The sequence below is a fragment of the Danio rerio genome, chromosome 15, assembly GCF_049306965.1.
Source record: "Danio rerio strain Tuebingen ecotype United States chromosome 15, GRCz12tu, whole genome shotgun sequence".
Classification (NCBI taxonomy): Eukaryota; Metazoa; Chordata; class Actinopteri; order Cypriniformes; family Danionidae; genus Danio; species Danio rerio.
Window position 1 is genome coordinate 5928766 of NC_133190.1, and position 22585 is coordinate 5951350.

The 22585-nt window shown below is 39.7% G+C and overlaps 2 protein-coding genes across 2 annotated transcripts in view; both read right to left on the bottom strand.

Annotated features, from left to right (window-relative positions):
* The window catches only part of brwd1 (bromodomain and WD repeat domain containing 1), a 1114832-nt gene that overhangs the window by 887438 nt on the left and 204809 nt on the right, over positions 1-22585 (bottom strand). The gene's annotated exons all lie outside the window — the stretch shown is intronic.
* The window catches only part of urb1 (URB1 ribosome biogenesis homolog), a 76125-nt gene that overhangs the window by 21194 nt on the left and 32346 nt on the right, over positions 1-22585 (bottom strand). Inside the window, 13 exon segments of the mRNA NM_001326445.1 lie at positions 90-198; positions 4407-4575; positions 4663-4726; positions 4814-4924; positions 7641-7825; positions 7930-7988; positions 11931-12117; positions 12591-12795; positions 12906-13167; positions 15000-15300; positions 18016-18281; positions 21076-21261; positions 22246-22458. Of these exon segments, the coding sequence (NP_001313374.1) occupies positions 90-198; positions 4407-4575; positions 4663-4726; positions 4814-4924; positions 7641-7825; positions 7930-7988; positions 11931-12117; positions 12591-12795; positions 12906-13167; positions 15000-15300; positions 18016-18281; positions 21076-21261; positions 22246-22458 (2317 nt within the window).

The window sequence follows — 22585 nt, forward strand, 5'->3', positions numbered from 1 at the left end:
CACAGGCGGATGATGAAGTAATGCAAACATTCAAACTTCAATCAAGTCCAGTGAGCAGAGCACAACATTGCCTTGTCTTGTCACGTTACCTGGCCGAAGGATGAAGCTGAAGAGCGGCAGGAGGAAGCAGGGATCATACAGAGATGACAGATCTACTGAACGCTTGCCTTCCTGAGAGTAAATCATGGTTTTATTCACCTGTTAAAAAAATAATATGGGGTAAATAAGAGTTTTAGGCTTTAAAAAGTGAACAAGTCATTATCGATTTTATTTCTAGTTTGACAATAAAAAAAGTGCCCGTAATGCTTTTTTATTGTTACTTTTCACATAGCTGTTTGTAAATTTAAAAGTGTGCAACTTAGTGTACAATAAATATATTTATTAGCCCCTTTCTCATTACATTTACAATAAAATAAATACCAGAAAATTTGTTCAGCCAATTTTTGATGAATGCAAAGTTAAAACATCTTAAGTAAATTGCTGGAATTCTGCTGTGTGAGTGTTCGACAATAAGGATGGCCCAATATGCATGCACAGGCGATCGAGAAGCAACACAACTGACAAAATTAATTGCGTTCGCAACTTCGCGCAAGCAAAGCAGGTGAATACAGGATGAGAGGATAATCATTTGCGCTAACCGCTGAGGTGATACGCGCGACAGTTTATAACGCGTGCGCTCCTGTTTCCTTTTGTGAAGCAACTGTGTCAAGAAACCCAACTGATGCGATCGGTTCTCTTTCAAATAGACTGAACAAAAAGGGAGGAACAGGCACCTGCAGGTTACAGTCTTGCTGCTTTCCAGAGTTCCAGAGTTGACTTATCCGCTTGTTAAGTGTGACGAAGCGAAGCGGCTTTCGGGTCCGAGCGCTCTATTCAACTGAATGGGGAGACTCATGAAATGGTAATAATAATCGTTTACTAAGCGATTCAATGCTTTCGAAAATCACGATGGCAGTATATATGTCCATGCCTAATATCCGATGGCCAGAAAGTGATTAATTTTTTATAAATTGTTAAATTGTTGGTATTTGTTATGCAGCAAGCCCAGAGATTGTTGTGTACACTATGACTTTATATAAAATTCACTTTAATGTGTGATAGGAATAAAACATGATTTCTCCACTCAAATGAATGGCAGCTTGGACCCGGAAACAGTATACATGCGTCACAAAGCGCCAGTTGCTTTCGGTTTAACCATTCTTTGAACAGATAATTTATGGGTCTATCATTAACCATGCGTGTGTGATCATCCTGTCATTATCACACAGTATGTTTTTTACCTGCTTTCTTTTGCATTAATATGGTTTAATTATCTTTTTTTTTTTTTTTTACAATAACATTGCTTTAATGGGAGAATAACTTTCCATTTATGTGTAGTTAACTGGTGATCTGGGACTTTTAGCCAGGACATATGACTGTGCATATGTTTTGTTAAATAAAAAGTACAGTATTCAGCAATATTTTGCATGTTTTCCCACATTTAAAATGTGTGGCTAAGAAATAATTAACTGTTTATTTATGGTGTGGTCGGCGATAAATTGGGTAAATCCTTAATTGTGGGCTCTGAAAATTATGAAAACTAATTGTAATATATGAAACCCTGACCCATTTGCTCATGATTATTGAGCAAGCTCATACACGACACACAAAAGGTGAAATGAATGAGGAGGCATGTAGAGATAATGCAAACTCTAAATCAAGTAATTTTAGCATGTCACATATTTATGTGTATAAAATATATTTTCCCAACAATAAAATTGTGGCTAGTGAAAATGGCGAGTGGCTAGTAATGTTGGAAAACTACTAGCCACAGTGGCTGGTGGTCAAAAAAGTTAATGTTAAGCCCTGAACATTACTATATATTATGAACTTATGTGGCATAAATGGAATTGGGACATACGACATCTTCATATGACTTACCAGCACAAGTTCTACTCATAAATCCTCTCCTGTTGCCTTAGTACAGTGGTTCCCAACCTTTTTCTTTGGGCCCCCCCATGTTTAACAGAGCAAGGAATTTTAACAGTATTTCCTATAATATTTTTTCTTCTATTTGTTTTATTTTAGCTAGAACAAAGACAGCTTTAAATATTTTGAAACCAATTTAAGGTCAATATTATTAGCCCCCTTAAGCAATACATATTTTTGATTGTCTGCAGAATAAACTAATAAACTCTAATTAAGCCTTTGAACTGCACTTAAATTTAAATCTGAATGCTTATATATTGAAAAATATCTAGTAAAATATTATGTGCTGTCATTTTAGCAAAGATAAAAAGAAATCAGTAATTAGAAATGAGATATCAAAACTATTATGTTCAGAAATAAGTTAATAAAATATTCTTTCCATGAAACAGAAATTGGGCAAGAAAAGGTTTGCTAATATTCAAGAGGGCTAACAATACTGACTTCAACTGTATACATACAGTTATTTTCCACTCTGCAAAGGAAAGAGAAATAAATACAATAGAATAAAAATATGAAACAAACTGTGCTTTAAGCATCTTCACTGTAAGAAAAACACTTTAGCTACAGCAGTTCAGTTAAGAGCAGCGAGGGTTTTCTCGTTATGTTTCTTTAATAATGATAAAAACAGGCGGCAGAAGGATTATAGCGCGCTGTCTCTTTAATGGTTTCTCTTTCACGTCTTTTGATCCTCAACCAAGTGTGCCGCAAGCCTACGTTTGAGTGAAGGTTTCGGCCGTTAGATCTGCCCCTGGGGGCTGGCTGCAGTACAAGTCATAAAGCCCGCCTCCTCCGTGTTAATGAAGGAGACTTGAGCCCAAATAAAAAAAAATTTTACACTTGCAATAAAATGTCCCGAAAGATAGTTCTGGTCGATTAAGGCACTGGTTATTGTGCTGAAATAGGTGCAGATCTTCATTTTTGTAAACAGTTTGTTTTTAGCAGTAATTTAATGCTGGCCGTGTCATCGTGATTGACAGCTGTGATTGACAGTTTCTCAAAGCAGCGCGTCTGAGCTTCGGCAGGAGACTGAAATGTTATTATTCGATTTCTGTGTTATTTTACCATGACAAAATGAGTTCAGCAGTAAACTATAGTTTCTGACATACATGATCCATGGTGGAACACTGTTTATTCGCTAGGTTCAGGGCTTTTTTCGGGCTTTATTAGTTTGCTGATACACGCCTAGCCACCCAGATAGCAAAACACAGTTCCGGCTAGATTCTCGCCTGCCGGAGACTTATCTCTTAGAGCTCAGACTGACTAATGTTACCTCTGCTGGACCTACTCCGGATGCCTGGACTCACTGCCCGATTCCAGTCCGAGTCAATCGAGCCAGATGCGGCGGCCGAGCGAGCAGGCGCTGCCGCATGCGAGCCGGAATCAGCCCGCGACGCCGCGAGTAAGTTATGCGCTGCGGCCTGGAGCTGGCGCGATTGAATATATAAAACCCTCATATTTGTTAACGTTATTACATCCATTTGTGTTGATATGACAGCAAACGCATGCTGAGAAGTTCGGGGGGCGTAGTTGATTTTACATAAAGCGTTTGATTGGAAGCTCGACTCTGCTCATTTTCGCGGCTCCTCCTCTGGCTCCATCAGACAATCCTTCTGCGCATGTCTGGCTCCAATTTCAGCAGTCTTTTGCGACAGTTTGTGCCCGTCAAGCAGGCGTTTTGCCCTCAAGGCGTTCAATGGGAAAAAGGGCTGTCGCGTCGTCCATATTTTTTACAGTCATTGTCCTCAACTAGTTTGTTTATTACACAAATGAGGGTTAATGTAAATAATCACTAAACACCGTGTTTTGACACCTATTTGACCATTTAAGCGCTCACGTTAAGATGACTTTAGATGTCTGCGCTCCTCTGCTCGTCTCAGTGTGTGAATAAGAGTGAATGCTGACCGGCCGCATGCTTCTGACTGCGTGATCGTGCTACACACACACACATAAGCACGCGCTCTTTCGCGCTTTTAAGAGCAACACGTGTACAACTGGAACATGGCAAAATATGATGCAATAATAATTTATCTCGATTAATGCTTTTTTATAATCATTTGAAACAGAAATCTAAATCGGATTTACGATTAATTGCAAAGCCCTTTATAATAGTGGAGCATTTTTATGCCTTTTTCTACCTTAATACTTATCCTCTCCCGCGCCCCCCCTGTGAACTCTGGCGCCCCCCTAAGGGGGCGCGGACCCCAGGCTGGGAACCACTGCCTTAGTAGATAGTAAGTGTGCATTAAAAACACACAAAATATCAGTAAAGATAATTCCCTATCCAGCTATTTCATATCTACTATTTTTTAATACTATGAATTTGTCTTACAACAGCTTTCATTCTGTTTTTCAAATATAGTAGAAAGTAGGGAAGTACGTGATTTGGGACGCACTGTTAAAGTGCCTCCAGGAACAGGCTTAGGAAACAGTGCTGCTACCTGAGGGATGATGTAGCGGCGCTGTGGGAAATGTGTGACAGTGTTCAACATCCTGTCAGCAGAGAGCAGAGACAGCAGATGCTCTGAAGTGGGCTTCTGCCACAGTGAAGGTCCCAGGCTCTTGCGGGTTTTATGATGCTCCACTGCAGCGGGACCCCACAACACAAACCTGGCAACAAACACACACACACACAATAACGTTTAAAATAAACAGCCTCTCTCTGTCTGTGGGAATCATGCTTGATCTGAAACGTACTGAAATTCTGCAAGACTAATGTTGTTCTTCTCATATTCCTGGAGGACGAGCAGAAGCTTCTGATCTGTGAAAACCAAAACATTTTACCCATGATGTAAATGAGAAATAATGCTAATATTCAAATCGCTTATATAACATAGGGCATATTTACCAGTGGTGCTCAGTGAAGCTTCATATGCGCCGAGAAGCACAAGGAAATGATTGACGTTACACACTTCTGGACTTTTTCTCACCAGCGTAAGCAAAAGTGACACCAATGACTCTGGAAAACAATTCATTAATAAACAAGTAAGGGTTGGGCGATGTTGACCAATTTGGCATCGTACGATGTCTAATGTGAAACATCGCGATGGACGATGCCATCGTCGTCATAGGAGGTAACAGCGTTTGCTACTGAATCTACACATTTTAAGCGTGAGAGGTGCTGTATACCCTGCTGAAAAAGGCTGGTTGGCTGGTTTTAGCTGGTCAACCAGGCTGGTTTTAGAGGGGTTTTGGCCATTTTCAGGCTGGTTTCCAGCCATTTCCAGCCTGGTCTTAGCTGGTTAGGCTGGGAGATGACCAGCTAAAACCAGCTTGACCAGCCTAGCAGGCTGGGAGCCCAGCCAAAACCAGCTATGTCCAGCTAAAACCAGGCTGGTCAAGCTGGTTTTAGCTGGTCATTTTCCATGAATCTGCTGTATTAGCGATAAAAATTACTTATCTAGTTAGCGTTAGCTTGTTTCCCATGCATTGTTTCATTTGTGACGACTTGGCATAATGTTAACCTAACCTTAACGACCACAATTTGCATATTATTAGTTGTGTATTTGCCAAATGAGCACGGTGCTACACTGTGCACACTAACCCCACTGTATTTTTTTGTAAAATCAGTTTCTATTCTGTTGTACTCAATTAATTTGAAATTAAAATGTTAACCTTTTTAATTCTTTGTTTTTATTGTTGTGATTATTTTTATGATAGTTTTGCATTCTTTATGTAAAGCACTTTGAATTGCCATTGTGTATAAAATGTGCTACAGCATAAATAAACTTGCCTGGCAGTGTCATGTATTGGATAAAATGACAGAGAAAAATCGACATAATTTTTCAGTGCAGCTAAACGCCACGTACAAAAACTTCACATATTAAGCAATTTGGCTTTCAGAATGAGTGCTTATGAAAATACTAATGTCACAATATTAATCACAGGCAAAGGAGAAAGTAATGACTGGGGAGCAGGCAGGGCAGGGTCAGTCAGATGTACAGTGTCAAGTAAGCGTGCTGTAGTTTATTGAAGGGATAATGACGATTCTTTTGGGGGTTGAACAATTTTTTTATGTTTTCTGAGTTGTGGCTGTTTAGCAGATTTCACAGGCTCACTGATTTACAATATGATTGGTTATTTTAACGTTTTAAAGATAGTTATTATGAGTATGGAAAATATCTCTTCTTGCATTTCTTCTGCTTCAGGAGTCAGACTGTTGACTGTAAACAACACAACAAACAATGCAATAAATAGTTTTGGGGTCCGTTCTTCATACGTGGATTACTCAATTAGCTGGATTTGGATATTGACGATTTGACACGATCCAGGATCGTTTCGTTCTTCAAAGCTGATCCGAGAGTTGTTGTCATAGCAACAGTTCTGCTAGGTCAAACCTGATCGGGAGCAGGTTCAATTCATATAAACAGGATTAGATCGGCTTTTTTCAAGCAAATATAATACAGAAAGTATGTTCTGAATTCTGATATTTTCTTACAGTAGTAGTTATATACACTTGAGAAAACGGTACATATTTTTAACTATATATATATATAAAGTTTTAGTCATTAATAAAATAAATAAAGTTATACATATTAATAAAACTTATGCAATCTGCACCATCGAAATGACACAAAGACTGCCACCTGGTGGTGCAAAGAGAAAACTTATTGATATGAACTTTTTAGATCGCTTTAGTACAAATGGTGTATAATAGAAATATACAATATGTGACTTTTTTTTTAAGCAATAATACATTTATGCAGTCATAATGTTTTGATAGTTAATATGCCATGGATTTGATGCTTCACAAAAGTTGCAGACGCCTTTACCAATATCAAAATGCTTTTGTAAACAACCAGTTATTCTTTACATCGATTAAAAAAACGGCTACTATAATAAAGAAAATCTTTTCTAAATGTAGAACTAAATACATTGATTTGCATTGAAATACATGATGAAGTGTAAAGCCTGCAGCTCACAACAAATGTGGAAGGTTATTGCGTGTCATATTTAACAAACCGTTGACTGCTAATTTGATGTAATTTTGCTCACATGAATAATTGAATATTAATCAGATGATGTCATTACGCTGCTGTGCCGTCAGCCAATCGTTGCATTGCTGATCATGATTTCGAGGATGGATAGATCTGTCCTTCACAACACACGCAGCGATCTCAGATCAGTTTATCCAGATATTCTAATCTGATTCGCGAACTTGTTTGAAGAACCAAATTAGCCAGAGATCAGTTATCAAGATTACAACATCCAGGATCTGCCAAATCATCTTAGATCATTTAAGCGAGGTACGAAGAACGGACCCTTGAAGAAACATTTGCTGTCATTGAACCTGAGAAAAACTTTGAGAATAATCATAATGATGAAGTCTCCATGCTATACTAATATTTATAATGAAACCATTTTTAACTGCGGGGACATATCTTTATTAGTAAAATTTGGCTGTATTATTTGTGTGCCCTTCAAAAAATGCTCGAAAGAAATTTTATATTTATTGTCCCCCCCTACTGTTAAATAAGATTTACGCCCATGGGTACAACCATATTTGGCAGTGAAGAAAACTGCATATCTTCAGCCACACAAATGAAACAGTTTAGGCCTCAGCTACAACTACAGTGTTTGAGGGTCAAAGTAGACATTGATGGCAGTAGCCAATAAAAACCACAAGCTAGCAAATGCAAAAAATAATGCAAATTTGTTGGTCTCTACTTTGTTACCTTTAGACAGCCGAAGACTATCGGTATCGATCGCCAGCATTGTGGGCAAGAACAGAGAGTGTGTGGTGGTCATCATGTGAATGGTAGCCACAGGCAGCATCTCTTTAGGGGTGTCTGGTGTATCATATATGACCTCCACCAGAGAGTTTAATGTCTCCAAAAAGTTGCAGTCATGGTATCGATACCTGAGAATAAAGTTGTCATCATCCAGGCTGCACACTAGCTTATGTACAGAGCAGTATGTTTCATTCAGTCTGAATGTGCTTATTCTATCAGAAAAATCACTTACTTTAGCCCGGACTTGACAAAGGCGTTCCAGTCTGATGCAGTCATATTTTCTGGAAAGATCTGCAATAATCATAACAAGACAACAGTGTGCCATTTTATGTTACTACGTTGTGGCTAACAGCACAGCATTCTTATGAAAACATTTAATAGTGGTTAAATAAGGTAAAAAACACTTGGAAACACTTTACTTGAAGGGGTGTGCATAAGACTGTCATGAAACCTTTATAAACATCATGGAAATTAATGTGATTTTATGCATGTTATGAAATGTTATAGGATTTCTTTTTTTTATGACATCTTCCCAAACAAATACATCCTATTCCTAACATTAGGTTATATTAAAGTCCCTTTAGGGAAAGTAATTTCACTCGGCGACCATCTTTGAAACGCCTCTCGGCAGTATGCTCAGGCATTCTGTTTGAACGGGGAAACATCAAATTCTCAAAAATTACTTGTCAAGCTTACGATTGCATTTAATAATATAAATAACCAATAAAATTAAACAACAACTGTCTGTTTAGTTTAATTTCTAAATGTTCATATCACTCATGAAACTCAGGTCTGGTCCGAGCTCCTCCCCTGGAAAATTGTCATTTTATAGCGATCGTTGATTGGCTTATGCACTAGAAGGTGGGTTTTATTCGCCTTATAGCGATTGCTGATTGGCTCCTGCATTAAAAGGCTGAGCTTCATTTGCCTCATGACAGTTACACTTTTCCCCATTTAAATGTATACAAGTGACATGTCTTGTGTATTCTATGGCTGTTTCTGAATACGCGTTCTTGTCTGTACTTGCGTTCTTGTGTCCTCGTGAAACCTCATCAACCGTCGCCAAAGTACTGTTCCAATTCAAAGTTCACATCTGGCCAAGTACAAATGAAATTCCCGGATGTGTACTTGCTCTGCCCCTTTGGCCAAGGATGCATCGAGAGGTGACTTGTGTGAACTTGCGAAGCTCAAGTATCTCAGAATGCATTGCAGCGTAACCAGCAAGCGCTAATGGCGGAGGAGGAAACCCGCACGGTTTTAAAAATACTCCTTAACTGTGTCACAAAATAAAGTTCTTAGAGTTTTTTAGGCAAGAATGTAGTTGTTTTAAACTCGAATCGGCAGTTTATTCACAAAGATAGCGCGTATTTAACGATGTGGCTCAACTTATGCGGACTCCGACTCCCAGCCTGCCAGCAGAAGCTCCGTCATCACCTCCCCCGCCAGAGCAGCTTTACTTCGGCCAGGCCATCTCGGACGTACCGCTGGACCTCATCACTCCATTGTAGTTAAAACGTGATATTTAATACATCTTGTGAATATCTAAGGGACAGTTTTTTGTGTTATAAATCTATTATTTGTTCTCAGGTGTATTATTTTGCCATTGTTATTTTGTTACCTTTTATAATTGTCTTTAATTATGTTACCGTGTTGTACGCTATTTGTCTTTTACCAAATAGTTTGACGCAATCTTTATCTCTTATCGTGTATGTCTTTATTTCTTATTGTGTGTATAATTACCATTGAAGTCTATTAAATCTGATAATCAAAGACATGTGTCTGTGTATAATAACTCATTTTAATTCACATTTATATGAATATATGTGTACATTTTCTTAAATCAAAAATGTAGATTTATAATATTAATATAATAGTAATTAAATCATTTTATTGATAATGTACAGTGCAACTGATGAATCCATGGTGAGGTAAGTGACGTTATAAAGTACACTGCTGTTCCATTTGAAGAAGTACCCGACTTGTGTCCTCGCGTCCTCGGGTGTTCGTTCTTCCAAGTCTGAACTTGGCAAGTCTGAACTTCCAAGGACGCAAGTCCAAACTTTGTGTACTTGGTATTGAGAAACAGCCTATGTTTTTTGGTTATATCAAAGAGCTTAGAATGACCAAGAGGCGACACTCTAGTGTAATTTGGGAAACAGCCACTAGAGGGCGCGATGGCCATTATGGAATGAAAACTCCAATAGAACAACAGCATATTATAAGTCTGTAAAATAAACTATGAACAGTGCTGATGATTGTGATAATAAGTGTTGTATTGTCATCTTTCAGGTTGTATCTCGGCTTTAATGCGCTTTTTAAATAAATAAATAAAAAAACAAAGCAGCTGCTTGCCATCACGACATTAATGAGATCCTATAGACGGCCAATCACTTTCCCTCCAAAATGGCGAAATCCGGGGCTGTTGCTGGGCGATACTCTTGCAATGGAACGTTCTATTGAGTGTCGCCTCTTGGTCATTGTAAGCTCTTTGGTTATATGCAGAACCCTAGTACTCTGATGTGTGGTCTCTCCCTATGAGAACCACATCGGGACCAATAATGGAAGCACTAATTACACCACGTCTGCTGACTGACAGATCAATTACAGCAGTAAGTAATGTGCATTTATATAGCGCATGTATTGTGTATTGCCATACACCCAAAGAGCTTCACAATCATGTGGGGGGGGGGCATCCACTTGGATGATGCGACGGCAGCCACAGGACAACGGCGCCAGCGCACTCACCACACACCAGCCATAGGTGGAGTGGAGAGACAGTGATAGAGCCAATTCAGTGGATAAGGAGGATTGGGAGGCCATGATCGTAAGGGCCGATGGAGGGAATTTGGCCAGGATACTTGGGTTACACCCCCACTCTTTACGAGAAGTGCCATGGGATTTTTAAGGACCTCGGTTTAACAAAACATCCGAAAGACGGCGCCCACTGACAGAATGGTGTCCCCTTCACTTTACTGGGGCATTACATTTACATTTATTCATTTAGCAGACGCTTTTATCCAAAGCGACTTACAAATGAGGACAAGGAAGCAATTTACACAACTATAAGAGCAACAATGAATAAGTGCTATAGGTAAGTTTCAGGTCTGTAAAGTCTAAGTATTAGTAACTTTTTTTTTTTTTTGAGTACAGTTAGTGGTATATCCAGAGAGGCAATAGCAGATTAGGAAGTGAACTGGAGACTAAGTAGTTGAGTTTTTAGTCGTTTCTTGAAGACAGCGAGTGACTCTGCCGTTCTGATGCAGTTAGGGAGTTCATTCCACCAACTGGGCAGATTAAACGCGAGCGTTCGGGAAAGTGATTTCTTCCCTCTTTGGGATGAAACCACGAGGCGACGTTCAGTCACAGAACGCAAGTTTCTGGAGGGCACATAGATCTGCAGAAGTGAGAGCAGATAAGGAGCAAAGCCAGAAGTCGATTTGTAGGCAAACATCAGAGCTTTGAATTTGATGCGAGCAGCAACTGGCAGCCTGTGCAAACGGATGAGCAGCAGAGTGACATGTGCTCTTTTAGGTTCATTAAAGACCACTCGTGCTGCTGCATTCTGGAGCAGCTGAAGAGGCTTGATAGAGTTAGCTGGAAGCCCAGCTAGTAGAGAGTTGCAGTAATCCAGTTTGGAGAGAACAAGAGCTTGAACAAGGAGTTGAGCTGCATGTTCAGATAGGAAGGGTCGGATCTTTCTGATGTTAAAGAGTGTGAATCTGCACGATCAAGCAGTTCTAGAAATGTGGTCAGAGAAGTTTAGTTGGTCATTAATCGTTACTCCAAGGCTTTTCACCAATTTGGATGCAGTAATGGTTGCATTAGGACCCACACAAACTATATTCATACCTGCCAACACTCCTGTTTTTCCCGGGAGTCTCCCGTATTTCAGACCCATCTCCCGTACTGTTCTGTCTCCCGAAAAACTCCCGGAATTCCACCTCCCCAGCTCCCCATCTCCACACCTGCTCTCTGCTCTTCAGTGCACGCCCAAGACCCCCACCCACTTCCCCACCCCCCCTCTTCATTTTGCCCGCACAAGGGCCGGTGTCCTGAAGATATTAGTTCCAACACTAATCAGACAAACCTAAACCATCTAAATCAAGCTCTTACTAGATAAACTAGAAACTTCCTGACAGGTGTGTTGAAGCAAGTTGCAGCTAAACTCAGCAGGACACCGGCCCTCCAGGACTGAGATTGAACACCCCTGGTGTAAAACAACTATGACAATACCTGACCCAGCAGGAGTGAGCGGAGTCTAGTCAGCATGGACTCTTCATGATTAGATTGTGGCTCTTTTTGTTTTTTATAAACAGCAGTGAGCCAGACGAGAGCAGCCGACAGAAGAGATTTCCTCCACTGATGCAGTTCCTCTGAATCATCACACAGCTTTTCACTGATAGAGTCAGCCAGCTTCCATCTAAAAAACATGAACCAGCATCTTTTGGATTAGGATAGCATTCAAAAACTACAGTAATGTCAAAATATGTCAAATATTTCGACCTCAGAATGTTTTTAAAGAGATAGTTCACCCCCAAAAAAATGTAATTACTAGTACCATTTACAAATACTGGTCTTTTAGGCCAGTGTTTCTCAACCATGTTCCTGGAGGACCACCAACACTGCATGTTTTGGATGTCTCCTTTGGCTGTTACACCCATTACAGGTCTTTCAGTCTCTGCTAATGAGCTGATGATCTGAATCAGGTTTGTTTAAGGAGACATTGAAAATGTGCAGAGCTGGTGGTCCTCCAGAAACATGGTTGAGAAACACTGTTTTAGGCATTTTTTCATATGTGTAAATACAGATTGTTTTGAAAATGTTTTTAAAATCCAAGGAAAAAGCGTTTCTTTTTAGCTGCATGTTTGTCTTGTAAAAGTAGCCCAAGTTTACCTTTCATAAATGTCTGGTTTATGCAGGATGGCAGGCAGATCCTTTATAAGCTGGATTAGGTCAGAGTTTACAGCAGCCAATCGGATGAGGCTGGACAGAACCTCCACATGCAGAGCAGTCCTAACACCAGCTTCTCCTTGCTGTACCGTGTGCCACAGCTCAGCCATTAAAGCGTTCTTCAGGACCTTCAGGACAGATTTTTGAACTATCGACGACAAAGACAAAAATAAAACCCAAGAAGCCACAATGTGAACATGACAACTCAACTTAAACTTCCTTATTTAAGTGATTACTAAGAAAAGCAGCACTACGGACCGTCTTTAGGACGAGTGGGATCATCAGCGGTGGCTCTCTTCAAATAGCTGTTGAGTAAAAACAGAAAGCTGCCGTTTTGGACGCTGATCTGTTTTTGGTTGGATGGATCCAGGCACCAAAGCTCAAAACTAAGGACATGCGTGGAGCAGTTTTCCAGAAGAACAACTCCTATGTCCTGCGCTGAAGGGCTTTCTCTCTGGATGCAGTGCAGGAGAATGTCTGTCTGAATGAGTTTAGCGGTGCCTGGCTCACGGGACAGCACCTACAGTGAAATAGGTTTACTAAAGTCATCAGAACAAACATTGATGCCACTGGGTGATTTATTGCTCTTGAAGAAAAGACCAATCAGACAATTTCAAGCAAAATAAGGTCAAAAAGGAAAGTTAGATTCAGGACTTTAAAGGAGCAATGAAGCACTTAGTCAAGTTTACATTATTTTGTACATTGGATTACACTTTAATAAAATATATTACAAACTTGATTAATGTAACCACTTAAAAGAAAATAACACGTTTCACTATAGCTTTTAGACCTAGGGCGCCACCACCTTGGAATTTCGCTGTGTCTGACGTTACGGGGTTGGTTCCGTTTCCTCAGCTGAACAGATACAGTGGAAGTAAAGGACTGAACACAAAGACTGTAAAGCCTAGTTTAAGCCAATGCATGTAGTTGTGGACGTGGAGCTGCTGCAAATACAAGCATCAAATGTGTGTACAATATAAAAATATATATTCATTCTATATTTCTTTTTTCCCTTTTAATTACCGATTATTTGATACGGTTTGATTCACTCTGTATTACGCTTCCTGATTGCCTGTATGGGTTTCAACCACTGTAGTAACGAACTGAACACAGAGACCGGACAACCCAATTTAACGCAATGCATGAAGATATGTGCGCACATCGCACAGCTGGTGCAAATACAACAAACACAAACAGTGTCTAAGGTCCACTCTTTCATGCTGCTCCAGCGCTGCCTGTTGAGGGAATTTACATTCAGACTAACGCAACGATTAAAATGATACATGACTTCACGCTTTACTAAGTTATGTCTGTGTGGATTATATTAAGACAAATTCCCTTTTCAAGTTCATCAATTTGATCTCTCAATGTGTATAAAGGGTAAAAACCTGCCGAGTGAAATACTGCACCAATCTGAGTTTGGTTTAAACACAAACAGAGGTAAGCAGCTGTAGTAGTGAAAAGTGAAAGTACTTGCCTCCATTACTTCAGTACTGGACCTTGCTGAAACCCATACAGGCAGTCAGGCAGCAAAATACATCGTAAAACATTGGTAATTTAAATAGAAACAATTTAAATGTATTTGGAGCAGCTCCATGTCCACAACTTCACGCATTGGGTTAAATTAGGCTTTGCAGTCTCCATGTTCAGTCCTGTACTTCCACTGTATCTGTTCAGTCGAGGGAACGGAACCAACCCGGTGACGTCAGACACAGCAATATTCCAAGATGAAGGTCTAACAGCTATAGTAAAACAGGACGTTTTCTTCTAAATGGTTACATTAATTGAGTTTGTTTAATATGTTTTCATTAAAGTGGAATCCAATGTACAAAATAATGTAAACCTGACTGAGTGCTTTATTTCCCATTGCCCAAGTAAACTTTCTGGAAAACAAAACACTTCTGAAATTTACTACACAAGTCCTATATACAATATTATTAGAGATTATTAGAGGAAAAAGTTATGAACACTATCTTCAATGTTTAAAAATTTTAATTTGGAGCAGGAGACAGCCAATGCAAAGCGGTGCTGGAACAGATTGTTTAGAAATCATAGTAATGGGGTAGGTTAATTAGGCAAATCATAGTATAACAGTTGTTTGTAGACAAGCGAAAAGAAAAGTGCCTATGGGGGCTAATAGTATTGACCTTAAAATTGGTTTAAAACAATTAAAAACTACTTTTATTTTTGCCAAAATAAAACAAATAAGACTTTCTCCAGAAGAAAAACTCCTTGCTCGGTTAAACATCATTTGGGAAATATTTGAAAAAAATAAATAAATAAATTTCACTGGAGAGTGAATAATTTTGAATTCAACTGTATGTGCGTGATATTGTGCCCTGCTATTGGTACCTGTAGCAGGAAGTCCTCGAGCTGCACACATTGGCAGGATGTGAAGAGAGCAGCCAGTCCTTGCAGGTGTGCTGGAGACAGAGTAACGCAGCTGCTGCTGACTGCAGAGGAGCGCTTCAGGCTGTCTGACAGCAATTTCTGCACTGTACGGCCATACACGCTCAGTTGGTTCTCCGGGGCCAAAAGGTGCTTCTGAGGAAGCAACAGCAGGGTCGACACTACTTCCTTAAAGCTGGATGGCTCAATGTATTCTTGTAGAGCCAGGAGCGCTCGGACAGACAGGGATTCCTTTTTGGGACAACTTGGGAAGAGCAAAAATGACTTTTAAGTGATGCACCAAACAAAAACTACTAATAGTAAATAACACCCAGAAGAGCTACTACAACTGCCAAAATGAGCACACTGACTCAACTTAAAGAGCCCCTTTTTTGCATTAAAAAAGGTCATAATTTAGTTTTGGGGGTCTCCAACAACAGACTGATATGCAGGCAAGGTCAAAAAACATTTTCATTGTTTTATAATCTGCATTTTTTAAATCTTATTATCCTAACGACTCCCATTTGATTCGTTTAGCGATTCATTTGTTCTTAAACCCCTCCTTAGCGCGAAGCTAATCTGCGCTGATTTGACCGATGACCCAGTCTGTTGTGATTGGTTGGCTGCGTTCAGTGCGAGACAGAGAAATGTCCACCACGGCTATGAAGTAGCAGCCAGAGAGTGTGTAAGAGCCCAATGCAGGAATGCAATAAGCAACGCAGTTAAACACCAGCACATACTACACTCTTAACCCTAACACTAAGTAATAACAATGACACACATTCTGTATTAGTCCACACTGAGGCAAAAGTTGAACTATGTTGAAAATTGACCGCACCGCAGAGGATCACTTGTTCATAAACGCATTTAAATCAGTAAAGGAAAAAGCACACGTTGCATTTTCAACATGGTTTTGGACACAATACGTGAAAAGATTTAACCAGAGATATACAATACAAGCACTGATCTATAATACATACATGATTACAAAACACGCAGGGCGATAACAAATTATAACACACAATTAAACACATATTTTGCAAACTACACAAAACGAGGCAACAGTTTTAATGACACATGTTAAAATATAGAGGAAAAGGAAACTGGTCCAATTGAACTGCATTAGTTACTGACAAAGTCCCTGTCAAAGTCTGACAAAGTCCCATACATAATAGTCTCTGCTGCTCCTTCCTTTAATAGCAAACTGCGACGAATCCCACGCTGCAGTGTAGGTTATTGTATCAAAAATCTGAAAAATGACGGTACGAACACAGCACTAGGTTGGCTATACTGTGGCATTGTTGTAAAAATGATCTTTAATCATTTATTCCCTGCAGCTGAATGTCCGTCTGTCATCTTCTGATCGTCATCTTCGCGTCATGATCAGTCCCGTGATCCCCCACGCTCTGCTAGTGTCTGAAGGGAAAGTGTGTTTACATTTTATTGGATCTGGAAGTACATATTTGGTGATGTACCGTATCGACGTCGACGCGTTCAAGGAAAAGATCCAAACCAAACATGATTCATTTATTCAACTCTGAGTCGACTATTTCATTAACCAGTTAAACTAGTTTGGGATTTCCGCCTGGATTTTGCCTACCTAAATTTAATAGATTCCCAAATCCACATGCAGAGGTGTAAATGCAAAAATTTGGTATCATTCAAAAAAAACCTTTGAATTTTCATAAAACACTATTGAAAGTGTTTAAAATAACTGTATATGTTGTCTGTGTTTAATAAACACCTTAAAAAGAGGCGCTTTTTGAATATATATATTTTTTATAAACTCAAATTTGAAAGTGTACCTTTTAGGTTCTGTGTGGTCTAGCGCGCTGTAATTAATTTTGGTGGTTCCTGCACATGTCTGTAATCATAGGAAAAAAGAAAAATGTCTGTCTCCACCATAATCTATGCAAAAGTTATTTTATTTCTGATGAGAGGTGCTGTACAAGCCACAGAGACCGATCAATGTTTTCATATTTCATTATTCTTTTGTTTGATCAAACATAATTCTCTGTGTTTGAACCATGTCAGACACATAAAAGGATTACTTAAGCACATCACCTCAAAAACAGAGGAGAATGGCCCTGAAGCGCACAGTATAAGGTAAGAGATGACAGCTGTCTGTGCTATCTGGGGCTGCTTAGTGATCATAAATGTATTGTTTTCACTTCTGTGCCATGGAAACACCGCGATTCATTCGGCAACTGTTTGATATGTGAATATAATTTAGTAAAAAGAATGCTAGAACCGTATGAGCACCGGCAAGAGCTTTCATTTGAGCCTTTTATGTGTCATACATGAACCATATGAAAAATATGAAAACCAACCAATGTTCAATACCCAGCTCGGGTATCCAAAATACTGTTTAAGTGTGAATAAGTTTTGTACAGTAGAATAAAAACCAAATGCATATTTGCATAAAATATAGATTCTACACTTTCAAACGAAGCCTATTACGGGGGTCTTGTGCAATGCTAGCCCTGTAAATCTTAAAGCGAAAGTTGATGACGTCACGGATCCGCAGAGTTGAACTGATTAAAGAATCAATTTTAAACACGGTGCACTTTCAGATTTAAACCTAAGCTGGATGTTTTCATTCACTTAGAGCTGTGTTACACACTGCATGGAAGGTCATTGTCAAAAACCCATAATAGGGGCTCTTTAATTCAACCTAAAGGAATGGTTCACATAAAAAATTAAAAGAACCTGCTAAATTACACACTCTCAGCTGATCCAAGATTTGGTCCTGTTGTTGTAGTTTATGTAGGCTACACTAATCACTTTCAGAACGGTAGGATTTAAGTCTGCACTGACAATGTGAATTAGGGGTAAATACATATTTGAGTGCAGTAATATTGTAGTGAAATATTAGTAATATTAATATTAACATATTAATATTCTCTTTTATTCTGTATTTAATTTGTATTTGACTTTCCTCAAATACATATTAGCATGTTGTGACCGGCATGACACATACTTGCTTTTCATTTCCTGTAGTTCTCGGAGCACGGCTCTCTGCGCGGACGTCAGGTACGTGCTGATGAGCTCTAAAGCATCCAGATCTCTGAGTGTGTCGGCGCTGGACTCCAGCAGAAGAAGCGTCATCTCAGTCAGACACACACACAGCTGCTTTAACCTCACCGGGTTCAGGCTGTGTGGAGGAAAAGAGCTCAACTCCAGAGCCAGAAACCACTGTTCCACTGCTGGGTGCTTAAACACTGACTTGAGGACAGCCAGTACAATCTGAAAGAGAGGAATTAACAAAGAATGATATGGTGAGCAGATTTCTGAAATGCATTCTCTAGTACAGTGCTCAAAGCTGCTTTAAAGGGCCATGAAACCCCCTCGTTTCAGCAGGGTGTTTTCACACCTCTACTTTGGAAAAAGTCAGAAAAGTGGGCGTGTCCAGCTCTGTTTATGGGGGAGTGTCGGAGGAAGAAAAGTGGGATGGTGTGGGAGTGTCTATTTGGGCACGCGCGAGTTTCAGAGTCAAAATTCACACACACAGTAGAAAGTGATGGTGTTTAACCTACATGGACATCTGTAGTCGAATTATTTGCCAAATTATTAAATGGTGGACTTTAACTGCAGTTTGGCTCTTTCATTCAGGGAATTCATTCATGTCCCTCGCGACAAACGAGATATTTGATTCGAGGAACTGCTGTAAGTGTGTATTTTTCATGCAATGTTTGATACCGCACAGCGAATGAGAAAAAAAAACCCTCTGCATTTCCCGGAAACTTAGATGCACATGGCAGGTAGTGTCAGAAAGTCGCGTGTGTTATTCCGGTCACTAAATGCGACGAAAATCCTACACGAGGTAAAAGTTTGGTTGTAGTGCTAACATGTTTACACTCGGTGCAATGGTTAACTTAGTTCAATACGAACAAACTGAATAAACAAAGAGCACTGGTCGCTCACTTACCAAATCTGTAGAGACAGAACAATCACCAGCAACTAGAGCCGCGTCTTTATTTAGAGGAGACTACAAGCGAATCCGGATCTCAGCGTTTGCAGATGAGAACAGCTCTCAGGTAAACAATGTTCCTCCTTAGACACGTAAGTTGTCGAGCGTCGCGTACACTGTTAATCCACACGTGAGTCTGCGCTCTCGCAGAGAGAAAATGAAAACGAAACTTAACTGCAGCAAACTATAAAAGCAACACTTCACGCTTGTTTTCCCAATACAACGTGGCGTCTCTGTCGTCTAAACACTGTGACTAATGAATATTAATGAAGTTGCACAATAGAGCGCGCTGATTGGTTTGAACCAAGCCTTACTCATGCATTAATGCATCACACTGTAAGACGTAATAAGACTCACTCTGGCACAGGCGTCCAGTCTGCACGCTGGAATACACGCTATTATGTCATGACCGTGACGCAGCTTCAAAAATTTGTTTCAAACCGGAAGTACGAATTTGCTTGAAATAACGCAAAAACAACCAGTTTACACTTTTTAGTGAAATATAGGTGTCCTAATAGTGTTTTTAGCAGTGTGGGACACATATACGACTGTCAAAATGTGTTTTGGTGTTTTGTGACCCTTTAAAGGGCCATGAAACCCTCCGTTTCAGCAGGATGTTTTCACACCTCTGGTTTGGAAAAAGTCAGGAAAGTGGGTGTGTCTAGCTTTGTTTGGGTGGGAGTGTCAGGGGAGGGAAAATGGGCAGGGTCTGAATAAAAATGGGAGTTGTCAATTGTGCATGCGCTGTTAACCGAGGAAAAACAAACACACACCCAGGGGAGAGAGACAGTGTGTTTAATGACGGTGAAATGTTTGTTACTGCACGTCGTATAAGAGAAAAAAGCCTCTGCATTTCTCTGTATCTCAGATGCACTCAGTAGGTCAGAAAGCCGTGTGTGTGTGGACCATTCTGTCACAAAATGCAGCGAAAATTCAACATGACGGTCGGCAATAGTTTGCTTACAGTGTTCACGTGTTTACACTCAGAGAGCAGCATTTACAGCGGATCTTTCAATATTGTAGTGATATTAACGTACTGTAAACTAAGTAACTTAAATAATTTTGACTAAGGTCTGTCTTTAAACACTGAAAGAGTACTGCTGACCATACCAACTATAACTTTGCCATCTGAACGAACAAAGAAAGGGCGCTGATTGCACACACTTACCGAATTTGTAGACAGAACAATCAACACATACTGGAGCTGCGTCTTTTTTTAAAGTAGACGAGCAGCAAATCCGGATCTCACCATTGATGAGAAATGCTCTCGAGTAAAACAAGTTCCAAACAAACTCATTTCTGCCGCGCGTCGCGTACACGGAGTCCAGCAGCTCTCTCATAGAGAGAAAATGAAACAAAACCTTCATATTATGAAAGCAACACTGGCGACCCGCATCTACAAACAATTCTTATTCTTTTCCCACAACTTTTGGCAACACGACGTGTGTTGTCTCTCTGCCGTCTGAACACTGTTTCCGTACAGTTTAAGAAAGCTAGCATGCATATTAATGAAGTTGCAGCGCATACATAATGGAGCGCGCTGATTGGTTTGAACCAAGCCTTACTCATGAATTAATGCAACACACTCAGAGACGTAATACGGGACGCTCTGGTACAGACGTCCAGTCTACACGCTGGAATACACGCTAAGATCTCATGGCCGTGATGCAGCTTCAAAAATTTGTTTCAAACCGGAAGTACGAATTTGCTCGAAATAACGCAAAAACAACCAATTTCCACTTTTTAGTGAAATATAAGTATACTAATAGTGTTTTTAGCAGTGCGGGACACATATACAACTGTCAACAGCTCAAAAAATGTGTTTTGGTGTTTCGTGACCCTTTAAGGCAGGGGTCACCAATCTCGGTCCTGGAGGGCCGGTGTCCCTCCAGGGTTTAGCTCCAACTTGCCTCAACACACCTGCCTGGACCTTTCAAGTATACCTAATAAGACCTTGATTAGCTTGTTCAGGTGTGTTTGATTAGGGTTGGAGTTAAAATCTGCAGTACACCGGCCCTCCAGGAACAAGTTTGGTGACCCCTGCTTTAAAGGGTTAAAAAGCATAGCTACCTGTTGCTTGTCAGTATTCTCAGCAGGTACTTGGTTTGTGTCCAGAAAGAGGGCGTCCTCGTCATGTTGTCCTGCAGATTCTGATTCAACTGGCGTATGTGTGTCTGAGCTTAATAACTTGAGGATGAGAGCGTTCAGCACCATCATCAGACTGCTCAACACCTCTGCTGCCGTCTCCTTAAGGAGCTGCAGGAAAATAAAATGACAAACATTTGTAATTACCTTTTTGATGCATGGAAATTGATACTTTACACACTGTCTTAGCCACAAGGGGTGTGATGAGACACGTATCCGAAAAGATAAGAATGAGTTCATGAGAATGAGATAAGGTAAAAGGGAACCTATTATGCCCTTTTTTACGAGATGTAAAATAACTTTCTGATGTCACTAGAGTGTGTATGTGAAGTTTCAGCTCAAAATAATATTTTATAACTGTTTGAATCTGCCCCTTTTAGGCTTTGATCCTGACTGTGTCATTTTGGTGAGTGTCCCTTTAAATTCAAATAAGATTGTGCTCTTTTTCAAAAGAGGGCGGAGCTACAAATGCCAATTTGTCAGCATAGTTGCAGATTTAAAAACAAGACTTAAGTCCTATGCTAATGAGGGAGAGATCGTCACTAATGGGCAGGGCTTTCCCCTTCTAAACATATCATTCTTTATATTCTTAATATTTTTCTTTTGTTCAACTAAAAAAAATCCACAAAATGTTGCAACATTTTAAAATAAACTTCTACTATTTTTCTTTTTAAACTTTAAAGTTTCTCTATAAAGATTAAATACAGTTTAATATTAGCAGGCCTACTCTTTAATTTAGCCTAATTAAACACAGGGTGCATATACAACCTCAATTGTTATATTCATAGACTTAGACGTACAAAAGAAGTGATATGGTATGGCTAAAAGTGGTTCAGACCAACCTTACAAAAGTATGACTTAAAGAGGGTGTAGTTAACTAGGAAAAAGTCAGGATACACATATTAATGATATGTTACAACTTCATAATGAAAAGACCTACAGAATGTTTTGAAAAACGCAGCTCTGAGTTAGACTCGCCCGCAAGACTATCTACAATGACCTGAATGTGTTCACGAGAAGATTTTCTGCCATAAGATCTTTTCAGATCCCAAAGCTAAAAGAAATATCTATAATTTAAATAAAAATAGCAAATACCATATTGAAGTTGAGCACATAATTTCTGAGGTAGAGAAGCACTTGATTGACAGCCACTGGGATCCGGGATACAGTCAGAGTGGCCAAAGCTTCCTGTAGAGCTTCTTTAAAAGAGGTCCGTAAAAAAGCATTTGCTCCTTCAGTAAAGGAGGTCTTCAGCAGTGCGGTGAAGTCAGCATGAGAGCCACCATCAGTGAAACTTTCAGAGATGAACTGCAAGGAATAATCAGGAAACCACACAAACATCCAGAGTCATAAATAAAGAAAATATTGAGCATTTACATTTTTAATTATACGATTCCTCATTAATAAAGACGCAGCAGAAAAATTGTATCCCTGA